The sequence below is a fragment of the Empidonax traillii genome, unplaced genomic scaffold (assembly GCF_003031625.1).
Source record: "Empidonax traillii isolate 1590-97213 ecotype Southwest subspecies unplaced genomic scaffold, ASM303162v1 scaffold579:size954524, whole genome shotgun sequence".
Lineage (NCBI taxonomy): Eukaryota > Metazoa > Chordata > Aves > Passeriformes > Tyrannidae > Empidonax > Empidonax traillii.
In genome coordinates this window covers 500,863-515,420 of record NW_020955772.1, presented here as the reverse complement: position 1 = coordinate 515,420, position 14,558 = coordinate 500,863, and the positions used below count along the sequence as shown (strand labels likewise).

General features: G+C 50.8%; 2 protein-coding genes across 2 annotated transcripts in view; both read left to right on the top strand.

The window, feature by feature from the left end:
- Nucleotides 1–13,911, top strand: part of RABIF (RAB interacting factor) — a 16,527-nt gene extending 2,616 nt beyond the window's left edge. Inside the window, exon 3 of the transcript XR_003572808.1 lies at nucleotides 13,899–13,911. The gene's annotated coding sequence lies outside the window, so the exon portion shown is untranslated. The remainder of the gene's footprint in view (nucleotides 1–13,898) is intronic.
- LOC114064794 (tubulin alpha-8 chain) lies at nucleotides 4,451–12,291 on the top strand. Its single transcript, XM_027898142.1, has 5 exons — nucleotides 4,451–4,529; nucleotides 7,223–7,445; nucleotides 9,513–9,661; nucleotides 10,973–11,653; nucleotides 11,900–12,291. Exons 1-5 carry the CDS (start codon nucleotides 4,527–4,529, stop codon nucleotides 12,191–12,193), a joined length of 1,350 nt encoding a protein of 449 aa, XP_027753943.1. The 5' UTR covers nucleotides 4,451–4,526; the 3' UTR covers nucleotides 12,194–12,291.
- Nucleotides 13,912–14,558: the final 647 nt, after the last annotated feature.

The window sequence follows — 14,558 nt, the reverse complement described above, 5'->3', positions numbered from 1 at the left end:
TTTGACATCAAAACTGCTGCTTCCCTCCTGCCCTTCCTGTCTCTTGGTCCTCAGCCCAGCGACTCAACAGGTTCATCAAGGAGATGTACCTCAAAAGGCAGGAGAGCTTCGCTGGGGTTCTGCACAGGCACAGCAAAATGGTGGGATCATGTCACTAATTTCACACTTTCACTTAGATTGTTGTCTGTTTGGGGAACGTGTTTTGACCTGTAATGCCCCAGTTATAGTCTGTGTTACTTTAAATATAACATGTGCTGCACAAGCTTGGTTTGGAAGGCACCACTGTGCAAAGCAGGTTGTGGAAATCAGCTTGGCTAACGCTGAGTAAATGACCTTCAAAAAATGGTATGTGTGGGTTGCTGATACTGGGGAGTAGTGGGTGGCACTGGGACGGAGCTGGGGGGTGTTGGCAGCTTTCCCAGTTAGTGGAACACTTCTCCTGTGGATGGGAGACCTCGGGTCAGAGGCCTTCACATCAGAATGGCAGCGATTCATACCCACCTCAGAGCAGCACTGCTCAGTGGTGGGGAGTGCTGGGAGCTCCTGCTGCCATTTGGTGGCAGAGGGGAGGTGAGTCCTCCATGGGATCCAGGTGTGCTTCCTGCTGACTCCTAAATATTACAATAGGATCACACAGACTCTGGAAACGCTAAGAAGAAATGAACAGTCTGATGGGAATTCTTGAGACGAAGCCTTTGTGCCATGAGATCTTGGGATCTTTCAGCCTCAGGTAGGGCCTTGGGTTCCTGCAGGTTGGAGAAGCCACGAGAGTCCCCTGAAGTGCAGGTGGCCCAGGCAGGGACCTGGGGCAGATTATTAGCAGGTTATTAGCCCTTTGTAACCACAGTGTGGTTCCAAAGCCAAGCGGTCGAGGCAGAGAATGCTGATACTAAACTTGCTCGTGAAATGCTAATGTGTATGCAGACACTGCTGCAAGTGCTCTGGCTGTCATGGAGGGAGCCTTGCGAAAGGAAAGCAGAGCCCAGCCCTTTGGGGTTCCACTCTGGCAACTCAGGCACATCCTGCGCTTAATTGGACACTCCCTGCGGGGGAAGGACCAGGTCTAAACAGGATTTAATCATTGGAGATGTGCCCATTGCACACATTCAGCGTTCTGGAAAGGCAGTGATGCCTCCCCTTTTAAAACTACTCTGGCTGTGTCTTCTGCACTTACCATTCCCATATTTAAGAATTCCCAGCCCATCTGGGTCAGGGAGTGTTTAGATTAGGAATTAATTCAGCCCTGTCTAGTTGGATCGTTTTCAACTCTAAATGAAAGATATTTCTTGGCACCCAGGAAACCTTCCAAAAGCCCCATGGAGAATCCATGGGGGTTTGGCCTGAGATCAGTAGATTAAGCATTTCTACCAGGGAACATTCTTCCCAGATTGTTGCTCTGTTTGCTGAGTGCAGCACTGGAGATAAAATGTGCAGGTCTGTGTAATGAGGTACAAGGTGGTTGTGCTTTAGGAATGTTATTCCCCAGTTCAGTGCCCCCACTGAGACTCTCCCAAACCAGATGCCACTCGCTTCCCTCCCTTTCCCTCTTCCCTCTCTGCTCTGGGGATGGGGTTGAGAACTGGGTGCACAAAAGGTGAAAATCATGGGTTGAGATAAGAACAATTTCCTGGAAACGAGATGAGAAAACCATTAACAGCAACAATATTAATAGCAGAAAATATAAGACAAAGAAATGATTTACACAGGAAACCAGGACAACAAACAAATTCTGACCAGCTCTTGCCCATCTGCCACGAAGGGAGGGTCCCTTCCCCTGCCCCTGGTGATGATGTGGGTGGTGCAGAACAACCTGGCCATGCCCTGTGGCTCCAGGCTCTGCCCCCTCACAAGTACTGAAAAAAAGTCACTGGGAGAGCTGCAGTGGTTTCTGATTTCAACCTAGTCTAGTGAACCCAGTTCCACTCTGCATGTCTTCTGCTGTTCCCATGATATGTTTAGTTTTCATCAATACATTCAGGCAGAAAGGACACGGTGCTGGCTGCTCCTGCAGCTGTAGAGTAGTGACAGCACAGCCCGTGACAGCCAGACCTGAGTGGCCAGATGAGCCTGTCTGGGCAGAACACGACCACAGTCAGGCCTAAACCAACAAAAACCTCAGCACACAGCACAGGAAAGTACTGGTTTTCCTCATTCTTGCTAGCTCTACTGTATAGAACAGTTTTCCTTACCTGCCATTCCCTTGCATAGAAAAAAAAGAACAAACCCCGTTTCTCTTCCCCATCCACCTCTTCAAAAGACTAATGAAGGTGCTGCTGTACCTGATGCCAGGAACCTTGTCCCTCCCCAGCCTCTGCAGAGCTGACAGTGCATTTTGCACCAGCCAAAGGTCAGGGCTGTGCAATAGGAGGCCCTGTAAAGATCCAGCAGCTCTAGGCTGGGTGTCAGATCTGTTGGCTCGAGGAGAAGGGTTACACCATACCCGGTGATCCATTTCCTCATGTGTACAGTCACGCCAGGATTAAAACACGGACCAACCTCTCACCTCCCCCACAGCACCAAAACAGCCAGGAGGCATCAGCAGTGCAAAGGGGGACCTGCAGCAGCACAACATTCAGCCCAGTTCCTGTGACAGGTGTCTCTGGGCCCTCGTTTGCCACAGCCCCAGGTTGTGCAGAGGTCAGGGGATCAATCCCTCTCTGGGAGGCACCTCCCCTCCTCGCCCTCAGGAGAGCCCTGAGCTGCCAAATCAATCCCATCTCCTGCACCAGGAAGGGAGGGAAGTGGCCATGTTTGTGAATAATTAACTGTATCGAACCATCCCTCCCTCTGACACTCAGCCCTGGTCCTGATCCCAGCCCTGGGTGTTCCTGGTGCTGTTTCATCTGACCTGACCAAGAGGGAACCCGGGTGCTCGTTTTGGGGAAAGCAGGAAGAAAGAATGGAAGGATGGAGTACCTGGTGTAGCACTGGTGTTTGCAGCTAATGAAGATTTTAGATGGCAAACGACCCAGGGAGTCATGAGCAGGTGGCTATAAAGGCTGCAGCTGGCACAGCTGTGTCAGAGGTGAGAGGAGTGACAGATCTGTCCCTGCTCACCTGGGCTGAGCAATTCACTGTATGACAAAGTGAAATCCATGTTAAGGAACTGGCTGCTCCTTCCTGCTGTCAGCTGTTGAGAGCACACCCTGTCCCTTCACCAGCTCCCAGCTGATGCTCAGGAGCAGCTCCAGATCCTGCATCTAAAGTAATTAATAAAATCAGTTATATCACAGACAGAAAGAGTCATTCAGAGCCACAGAATAAAACCTGTCACTGAGGAGCAAGGAGCTGCAGAGTTGCACATTCAAGGAAGTTTCATCCAAATTCCTGGAAAAGCCCCAGACCCACAATGCAGCCACAGAGGCTGTATCCCAGATACACAGCACACCCAGCATTTTCTGAAGGTAGAACAATTGTATCAATACTATTCAGGGTTTTTTCACCTTCCTCCACCTCTCTCCTTCTCTCTTGATCCTCTGATCCTTCCTTTCCGGAGTGTTTTTGCCTTTCTTTTCTTTCAGGGTGCACCCACGCAGGTTTCACTCCATACCCTGGGCTGAAACGATCACAATGGGGTTGATAACAGCAGTAGCAGCATCCTCAGCAGGCATCAGTTCCCCGCCCTCGGGATCAGCCAGAGGGATGGAGTTCATCCCTTCCCACCACTGATTCCAGCCAAGTACAGACCTGACCTGACACGATTTCATCACACTCATATCAAAAGTATCCCCTTTGTCCAGGCTGCTCTCGGGAGTGGAGATCCACACAGGAAGAGGGGCATTTAAACACCAAAGGTGATTTCAGTAGGATCTACATGGCTCTCCAGATCTGGCCCTTTGGCTTTGAGTCTTTCCCATTGTGTGACTCTTTATTCCAGTGGCACTTGCCACAGGCACTGTTGTGGAGCTGCCCCCAAGCTCCTTGTAGAGGGGTTTGCCCGTATCTCACTCACAGAGACAGCACTGCAGGACCGAGGGCCCCTGGGTGCCCATCCGGCAGGGCTGGGGCTCTCAGGGTGTCTCCAGGCAACTTCTGGGCCCAGGGACAGCGATCCCAGCTCGGGGACAGCGATCCCAGCTCGGGGACAGCGATCCCAGCCCAGGACAGCGATCCCAGCCCGGAGACAGCGATCCCAGCCCGGGGACACCGATCCCAGCCCGGGGACACCGATCCCAGCCCAGGACACCGATCCCAGCCCAGGACAGCGATCCCAGCTCGGGGACAGCGATCCCATCCTGGATCCGCGCGCGAGCCTGAGGAAGGCGGCTCCGGCCTCGGTTGGCGGGAAGACCAAACCCCTCCCCCTCCCCGCCCCTGGTTACGAATCCACCAATAGCTGTCTCAGAAAGGTGACAGACATCCACTCCACCCAATGGCGCCCAGCCGAGCTCTCGCCGCGCTAATGAGCGCCGCGCGGGCAGCCAATGGCCCCGCCCCCGGCCTTTATAAGGGTGAGCCCGGGCCGGGCTCCCGCGGTTGCGGTGCTGCTCAGACACGTTGCGCGTCTGTCCCGGCGCTCCCGAGCCATGGTGAGCGCGGGGTGGGGGGCGCAGGGGGGTCCTGTGCGCTGTGGGAACGACGGGCAGTGGGGCGGGACACGCGGGTCCGCCCTGGCGGCGGGGCGAAACGGGCGGGCGGGGTTGCCCCCGGCGGGCTCCGAGCCGTGTCTCGGCCCGGAATGTCGTTCCCGCGTCGCTCCCGCCGTCTCGTCCCAAAATGGTGGCGACCCCGCCGAGAACATGGCGGCCCGCGGGACCCTCAGTCCCGGGCACCGCCGTCCCCCTGCGGGAGCTGCGGGGAGCCCGCTGGGTGTGACCGCGGGGCAGCTCCGTGTGGGACCCGCAGAGGCGGAGCAGGGGAGCTCCTCTGTTCCCCTGCCACGGGTGTTCCCCGGTGCCCGCGCCCGCCGCGGTGTGAGGCGTTGGGAGCGCCGGGAAGGAGCTGATGTGGAGGGTTCCTGGGTGAATGACCCGGCAGGTTGTGAGTCACCTTGAAGGGGGAGCGGGAAGGTGTGACCAGACGTCCCACAGGACAGGGTTCAGGGGCTGAGCTGGTGTCGGGGATGGGGGTGTTGGCCTCCCGCATCTCTGGGGAAAGAGACTGTCAGAAGGTTACATGAGCTTAACAGAATGTGGCCAGACCGCTCCTGTCGGCTTGTGAACGCGTGGGAAATATGTATTGAACTGCAAATGGTTACAAGGTCGAGTACTGATGGGGTGTGTTGATGCCCTTGCGCTTCCCTGGGGAGCTGTTTCTGGTCACGCTTTTTAAATAAAGTCAGATCAGGAGTGTGAATGCAGCCCCTGGTCTGTGCTAAGGATACAGGTTCCCTGGAGTCCCATCCCAGGGAAACCACGTTGCTCTGTGTGATGTGCTGTTGAGCTTGGTCGGAGCTGGCACAGCCGTTCTCGGGAAATCTGGCTTTCCATCAGCCTCACACAGGCGGAGCTGGACATTAAATACTGTGCTGGGGAGTGCAGGGGACCTACAGCCTGAACCAGTGGTTTGATGGAGGGAGCTGGAGGCTTTAACCCAGCCATGAGTGCAGGGCCTGAGTCTGCAGCTGCTGGAAGGGCAGGAACAGAGGACAGGCCAGTGCCCTTCAGCTGCAGCCACATCCCATAGGGAAAGGAGACAGAGATAGAGACTGGGCTGGAGAAATTCTACCTGAATTTTCACTGAAACTGTTTCTGTGCTTGCAAACATGTAATTGTGGGGAGAGCACTACTTCAGTAAAAAAAAGGCATTCTGTGTTATGGCCTGAATGCGGCGCTTACCAGCACTGTCTGTAGTACACATTTAAACTCTATTAACTACAAATCTCCCCTCAGTGATGTGTAAAGGCCCTGAGCTGTAATGAGTGTGACAGCTCTCCTGCCTGTCATTGCATCTTGGAGATGATACTTTCAAGGCTCAGACTTTATTCTGTTTCTTAGTATTCTTGATGCTGTGAAAAGACCACTCAGAGCAAAATGGGCAAGAGAGTATTTTAGTGTCTGACAAAGATTTGTGTTTAATTAAATAGCTATGTACTGCTTAAAATTCCTTGGTAGGGTTGCAGGGAAGCAGGTGAAGGAACTCTTGAAGCAGGATGCACAGTAGCAGCAGGCCAGGGCTGATTCCCAGTTAGTGCTGTTTGTACTGGTGCAGGGAGTCACTGCCCCATGTGCTGAACTTTGCACTTTGTCAGAGTAAACATGCCAAAGTTTAATGTGCCATCTGTAGCACCTGGGCTGTGCCTGCATTGCCAAGTTGGACTTTCAGACATACATTTTCTTTGGAACACGAGTCGTTGCTGTTGCTTTGTGTGGTGTTAATCCCTGTGATGCTGCAAAAGCTCGTGTGCAGTGTGATGTGCATTTACCTGGCTTGGCCATGCTGGTCATGGAATCCTCTGAGTTGGAAGAGACCCACAAGGGCCATTGAGTCCAAACCCTGGCCCTGCACAGGACACCCCACAAATCCCACCCTGTCCCTGAGAGTGTTGTTCAAACACTCCTGGAGCTCTGGCAGCCTTGGGGCTGTGCCCACTGCCCTGGGGAGCCTGTTCAGTCCCCAAACACCATCTGGGGGAAAAGAGAACCCTCTGCTTCCTCTTATGAGGAAGGTACAGACCATGATCAAGGAACTGAGCACTTTGTGTGCAGCAGTGTGGTGTGAGGCCTGATAGTCTGTGTTAGTGGAGGGATACAAAGGGGTTTGTCAGGCAAAGACTTCCTTACAGAGTGTCAAAGTTTCCTAAAGGGATCAGGAGAATCTTGTTCTGATTTTATGCACGTCAAATGAAGTGACCCTGGATCCTGGGGAGGGTTTTGCTACCTCTGGTGGATGGGCTGGAGTCTGGGTGATGCTGTTCTGGACACTTAGGCCAGTGACAGGTGCAGCTTTTCTAAATATTCGGTGTTTGGTATGAAGAGAGGAGTTGGCTGAAGGATTTGGAAGAGTTGATCAGACTCTTCCTGTCTAATTGAAGAACAACAAGGAGGAAGGAGCTTGTAAAAACGATCATGTCCGAGAGGGTCTGTTTGGGTGGAGCCGTTGATGACTGAATGGGGCTTTTGTGTTCTGTTGCGCTTCGTGCCAAATACCCCCCCAACACCCGGACAACAAGGCCGATGTTTCAGTGGCTTTGCAGGCTGGGAGTGCGGGGGGTGGGTGTGCGGGAGGTTTGCTAAACAAGGGCGGTGCTGTTTGTGCTGAGCGATCCGCTTCTGTCCCGCAGCGCGAGTGCATCTCCATCCACGTGGGCCAGGCGGGCGTGCAGATCGGGAATGCCTGCTGGGAGCTGTACTGCCTGGAGCACGGCATCCAGCCCGATGGCACCATGCCCAGCGACAAGACCATCGGAGGCGGGGACGACTCCTTCAACACCTTCTTCAGCGAGACCGGGGCGGGCAAGCACGTCCCTCGGGCCGTGTTTGTGGACCTGGAACCTGCAGTCATAGGTGAGAGTGTCCTTGCACAGTCCCTGGCACATCTTTGGACTAAAGGAATTCATTTCTCTAGCCCTGAAAAAAAAAATCAAATGCTTTGGGGCTGCAGATTTTTACTTGCCTGCACCTTCCTAGTGATGGAAAAGGCTCGGCTTTGTTTTCATTGCTGTGCAAATGTGCACTGTGAGCTCTCAGGAATTTCAGTATTACCCTCTGCCAGGCTGTGGAGCTGAAGGGGTCTTGTGAACACACTGCATGCCTTTGCCATGCAAGAAGCAGTTCTAACCCCTTGGAACAGGATGGCATAACGTGTGCTGCAGTCAGTAGAACCTCTTCAAAAGATGTGAAAGCCTTGTTAAGCAGATTTCTTATTGTTCGTGGTGCTTTCCCAAAGCAATCTTCTCCTCTGTGTACCTTTAATAGTGTTTAATAGGTTTGAAATGAGCCCAAGCACCTCTGGCCATGCACTGACATTCCCAGGAGCTGTTGCTTTGTGGCTGTTGTCTCCTCTGCTGCTGGCCAGGTGGTGGCTCTGAGCAACCAGGAACAGCTGAGACATGAGGGGAGGGAGGGCAGGCAGCAAAGCTCTCACCTGGCCTCGGGGGGAAGGGGAGCTGGTGAGCTTTGGGACAAATGAAAGGTGGTGAGTGTTCAGTGCTCGTAAATGATGCAGGTGTAGCGTGGGGAGAGGGGCAAGAGGCTGTCGTAAAGCTTGGTGATACTCAGGGTTACATCATGTGCCTTTCTGGGCGATAGCTGCCCTGCTTTATTCCTGCCTGGCTGAGGTGGAAATCACTGCTCCAGATTCCTGGGCAGGGCTAGGATGAGACTCCCCATTCATGCAGGAAGTCCCTCTGCGCTGAGTTTATGGAAACCAATCTGCTGTGCATGCAGCAGCTCTGCAGCTGCCACAGGTGTGACAAGGGATTTCTGTCCTTCTGGATCAGTACTGCTCTTGTGCACCAGCTCTGTGGATGTGGTGGGAAAATACCACCACAGTTTCCACCACAAAACAGGGCAGTGACATCTGGGAATTCAACACAACTGTCCTGAAAAATCTAACCCAGCTAGACTTAAAAAGATGAAGCACAGCATGTCTGGTTTAGCTGTTCCCTCAACTCTAAATTCTTTGTTCCAGCACACTTTGATAGTCCAATGACTGATCCTCTGAACTCTACCAGTTTTGTTACTTCCCCAGGACCATCCTGACTCACACTGCCCCTATCAGCTGCCTTTTTCCTTGGGTTCTATATTTTCCCTTATTACCCATGTTTATCCTTTATAAGTTGGAGGGTAACACAGGAAGTCTTGGACACATGAGTATTTGGGATGGTAATCTTCTCCAAGTTGTTCTTGTTTTGATGCAGTCTTAGAAATACTTTAGAATATTGGATGGCAGACTGCAGTGGCAGCTGCTCAGCCTAAACTGGTTTGAACAGTAACTGTATTTTTACATCTTGAATTCTACTTATCTTTGTCCTGCTAGCTCTTTTTCAGATTAATGAATACAGGCAATTTCAGCTGCAGTTCACAAAGCTCTCTGCTGTCCACCTGATTTTAATTAAAGGACGCAATACTGCATTAGCACACAACTCAAGAATGGCTTGAGCTAAACCAGAGACAAAGCTCTGCTGAGTGTCTTGGTACCTCTTAGGGCAGAGCTTTAGCCTGCTAGATGTGAGTGCATCTTTCTGGGACTAGTGGAGATTGTAACTCTAAACCAGTCTCCCAGTGTGTGTGCATCTGCACTGTAGGATTTCAGCTGCTGAGCTGCAAAATGGGCCTAAAGTTTTCTCAAACTGGAAGAATGATGCTGCTGCCACAGTCCAGTTTTAAACTCAGGTGTAAAATGGAACAGTTTCTTAAGGAGTAGCTTAATTTTTCTTAGTGATTCAACCTTCAGGCTCTAGAAGGTATTGTCACCTGCTGATTGGTAGATGTCAGGTTGCTTTTAATCTCTAAGGGTTTAGGTACCTTATCCTGGACACCCTCAGAAGTCTGAAAAACCTGGTCAACATAGAAAAGGAACCTTTAAATATTTACATATTATGTAATAATAATTATCTCTTCTCTCCCTAGATGAAGTTAGGACTGGGACATACAGGCAACTCTTTCATCCTGAACAGCTGATATCTGGTAAAGAAGATGCTGCAAATAACTATGCTCGAGGTCATTACACAGTTGGGAAAGAGATCATTGATCTGGTTCTAGAGCGTATCAGGAAACTGGTAAGACTCTTCTTTACTGAAAGCTCTTAAACATCTTTTTTGCCCTGTTTTCCAGGATTTGGAAATGAGATTATTCAGTACATAGTTATTCAGTGCATAAGCTGTGCATTATGTTTTTTGTGGTAGGAGAATCTGTGGTCTTAGTCTACATCTGGTTTTATTCTTAGCCAGCTGAGAATGGCTGGATTATTTCTGTCAGATATGGCTTTCAAGTGGCCTAAAATGCTGATGAGGCACCTAAAACTTCATATATAGTTTCTTGTTCAACTTCAGAAAGCCAGGACAGAAATTATGATTCACATAGTTGGCTGCTGGAAAAGGATTGCTTTCTGACTGTGGCTCTTTTAAGGAAGCTTAGATAGGAATGTTTCCTTCCATGGTTTTAGACATTTCCTGCTGTTACGATTTCTGGATTGATTTTATGGTATCAACAGTAGAAAAGAAACAAATCTCAGTAAGTTGGGATGTTTCAGGCTCCCCAGAGCATCAAGAGGCAGATTTACCAAGATGGCAGCTTAGCAGGTCTGAGTTCCCTTTTTAGGGCTGCTAAGCATGGACATTACCCAATCTGTGTCACAAAGGTAGGAATTCTCATTGCACAGAACAAACCAGGTGCTTTGATATGGAATGCTAAGTGTGTCTCTGTGAAAAGTGCACCTTTTGCAGATCCCAACTGGAATTATTCTCAGCACTTGGCTGCCACAGCCTCTAATTAAAGCCAAGATAAGTTTGCAGCAGGCTGTACTTTGACCTGAAAAACATGGCTGTAATTTCTTTTTACAAGCTGTTGCAAGTCCCTGTCAGTCCTGGGAATTGAGCTGAGCGTCGTGTGGCACCTCTTTGTGAGGACAGGGCTGTCTCATTGTGTCATCTGAGAAGCCTGGAGTGGCCTGGCTGTGTAACACACTGTGACAGCTCACTCCCCTGGAGAGATGCACGCTTGGCACTTGTACAGGATTAGAGCAGGAGCTCTGGGATGGGGGATTGCTCCGCTTCTGTGCAGGTAGAGAATGTCTAATCAGTGTAAGGGATGGATGGTGCGTAGGTCTTCCAGCATTACTGCTTTTCTTGGTCATTGTTAATGGCCTTGGCTGAGAATTGGGAATAAGGGAGGGTTTAAGGTAGGTTTAAAACAGCCAAGAGTACAGTGTTTCTCATGAGACACCTCCTTGATTACTGGTGGATAAATCAAATCCAGTACTTCTGGAGCTTGAACAGGTGGTATGTATTAGAATTCAGAGCTTTCTTGAGCTTGTTTTGGGATGCTAAATGTCCCCCCAATGACTCAAACACCCGTGTTTTCTCTTCCAGTCAGATCAGTGCACTGGCTTGCAGGGTTTCCTGATTTTCCACAGCTTTGGGGGAGGCACCGGGTCCGGTTTCACCTCCCTGCTGATGGAGCGGCTCTCGGTCGACTATGGGAAAAAATCCAAACTGGAATTCGCCATCTACCCTGCGCCCCAGGTCTCCACAGCTGTGGTGGAGCCCTACAACTCCATCCTGACTACCCACACCACGCTGGAACACTCCGACTGTGCCTTCATGGTCGACAACGAGGCCATTTATGACATTTGCCGCAGAAACCTGGACATTGAACGCCCGACCTACACCAACCTCAACCGCCTCATTGGTCAGATAGTGTCGTCCATCACCGCCTCCCTCAGGTTCGACGGTGCCTTAAACGTGGATCTCACGGAGTTTCAGACCAACCTGGTGCCTTACCCTCGGATCCACTTCCCGCTGGTGACGTACTCGCCCATTATTTCGGCGGAGAAGGCCTACCACGAGCAGCTCTCCGTGTCTGAGATCACCAACGCCTGCTTTGAGCCCTCCAACCAGATGGTGAAGTGCGACCCCCGGCACGGCAAGTACATGGCGTGCTGCATGTTGTACCGGGGGGACGTGGTGCCCAAGGACGTCAACGCCGCCATCGCCGCCATCAAAACCAAGCGCACCATCCAGTTCGTGGACTGGTGTCCCACTGGTTTCAAGGCAAGTCTCAGTCCCATCGTGGCTTTTCAGCTTCTCCTTCGCTGTCCTGGGCCCAGGGAGTGTGTTTGCTCGTTGAGCTGTTCTGTAGGTGCCTGGGTGGTGTTTTAGGAAGTGGAGGTTTGGGGCTCTCGTGCGGAGCAGCTTTGGTGAGCGACGCGTTTTGTTCAGCTCCTGTTGTCTCACTTTGATTATGATCTCTGTCAAACACCACAAAGAAACTCAGGGTCTCTTCTGCATCTCCCGTAGGTCGGCATCAATTACCAGCCCCCCACAGTGGTTCCTGGGGGAGACCTGGCCAAAGTGCAGCGGGCGGTCTGCATGCTGAGCAACACCACGGCCATCGCCGAGGCCTGGGCTCGCCTGGACCACAAGTTCGACCTGATGTACGCCAAGCGTGCCTTTGTCCACTGGTACGTTGGAGAAGGGATGGAGGAGGGGGAGTTCTCAGAGGCTCGGGAAGATTTGGCTGCTCTGGAGAAAGATTACGAAGAAGTGGGCACAGACTCGGTGGACGGAGAAGATGCAGGTGAAGAGTATTAAATCCGACAGGGAATTGCAAGTCTTTGCCATTTTACTGCCTCTTTAGTAGTGATGTAAATCATGTCAACTGATTGGAATAAACTTCTTTAATCAAGAACTTTGGCAGTGTCCAAGGACTGTGTACACTCATTAACTATATGCAGTCAGCAGTCCAGGAGATGGAATTCTTTTTTTTTTTAAGGAAGGCAGCTGAATAAAATAACCATGCTATAGTTCAATGAGCTCTTGTCCTTAAGACATTGCTTTTTGAAGTCACATTAGTATCTTTTCCCCCAGAATGAGACTAAAATGAACTGGAGCTTGTGCTGGAAGATGAGTTAGCTACATTTTGTTTCCAAAACTCTAAAGCTGGTGTCACAAGAGGCAACAGGAACTGACCTTGTGTTACCTGTAAAAGATGCAACACCTCCAAAACCAAAGGCTATTTGGGTTGGTTTTCTCCTGTTCTTAGATTTAATGAGGGCCAGTAACTTAGAGATGCAGTAATTTGGATGGGGAAGAGATGCCCAGGAAAGATGTGCCATAGCATGAGGAGGAACCTGGAAGGGAAAGATGCCCTGGAAGGGTGTGAGGAAACTCCCACCTCAGCCAGAACCTGTGTGGTGGTTGCCCTTGTGTTGCTGTGTCCTCCCACAGAAGGAACTGGCATCCCTGTCTGCAGCTCTCAGGAGTCAGACTTGGCCTGAAGCAAATTCCCAGGGTTAGCTGGCCAGGGTTAAACACTAGTTTTCCCTAAATATAATTATTTTGCAGAAGTAATTAGTCCACAGGTTCAGATATGAACATTACCGTCCTCCTGTGTAAGCTGATGGAACAGGAGGGGATTTGGCTAATCAGGTTTATCTTCAGATGTGGACAGCCTCTGTCTGAAAGCTCCTGCGTGGGGGCCTGGGCACACAGTGAGCCACAAACCAAATCACTTCCCTGCTGTGGAGTTGGATGACTGAGGAATCTCCCCCCAAAGGTGGAATAATCAAATGTCAAGATGATGATTGAACACTGAATGCGATTACAGGATACCAAAGTCTGACTCCAAGATGAGATTTGGGCTGGAGAATTCCCTGCTGTCCCATTTCAACCTTATTTATATTGCTTCTGCTTTAACAGCAGAGTGTGACTGAGATCAAGCCCTGCAGCATGTTGGCTGCAGGTGTGTACACCTGCTTGGAGGGAGTCTCAGCTGGGGAATGTGAGATTCCTGAACTCCCTTCTGCTTGGAAGCCTCAGTGCTCAGGTAATGCTGCAGTGTCTGACATCCCCTCACAATCTAGGGGGAGCAGTTGGAGCAGGGTAAAGCAGCCCTAGGGCTTTAACACTTCAGAGAGTGGCTCAGTGTCAGCCCCACTCGTGGGCAGGACGTGTGTCAATCAATCATACCTCGTGTCAATCACACCTCCTGCCACTCTAGCACAGCTTAGTGTGGCCGGTGTTTCACTGAGTTCCTTGTTCTGCTTTTCCTTGTGGTGTTATCATGCAGGTAGAAAGAACCATCAAGGTTATTTGTTGATTGACTTTTTTTCCTGCTTAGTGGTTGATTGAGCAAATGTTTGGCAGGGGACAAGCACATTCCTTCCACTCAGAACAGCTCCATTTCAGCACACACTCAGGTTTTAGTGGGATGGCAGTGCCCATGAGAGGGTTGTGCTGTTTTATGCTGTTTCATGCCTTGCAGGGGTCAGCTTTTCACACTGCAGATCATGGAGAGGGCTCTGTGCCACGAGTGCCAGCACCGTGATTTCCTTTGGAATTCCGGTGTTTCGGGGTGGTGGATTTCTGAACTGGCCTTCACTGTAATCTTTTAGTAGGGATTTGGCTCTTCTGTGAGGAATTTGATTTCCCTGAGGCTTGGCCTGCTCTGTCTCCTGCAGGAGTGTCTGGGTTTAATGCCCATGTGGATTACCCATATTTAGGACACTGTCAGTGCAGTGGGAATTGGCTCGTGGTGTGTCTGTGTTTTCTCCAGTGATGAGTCCGTGCAGGGCCCAGCACTCAGCAGCCCTGTAAAAAAAACCCTCCTGCCTACGGAATGCCGAGCTCTGGAAAGCTGGGAATCTCGCTCTGTGTAGGCAGATGAGATGCATTATGCTTTTAATTTTTAAAAGTAACATGCAATGCTACTTAGAGAAGATGTAACCTGAAACACCACCGGAGGAGGTTTCACAAGAGATGCTCTGTCACGTGGCAGCCACTGGACTGATGCTGCAAACACATTATACATGTCCAGCCTACATCATACCTGAAATTTCTCTTTATATTAGGATGAAGAAACACTGTTGCCTTAGCCAGTGGGCAGCTGAGCTCAGTGTAGGCATGTGTGGATGCTGAGCTAAGATAAGATAGGGGATTTTTCTCAGATATGAAGCCG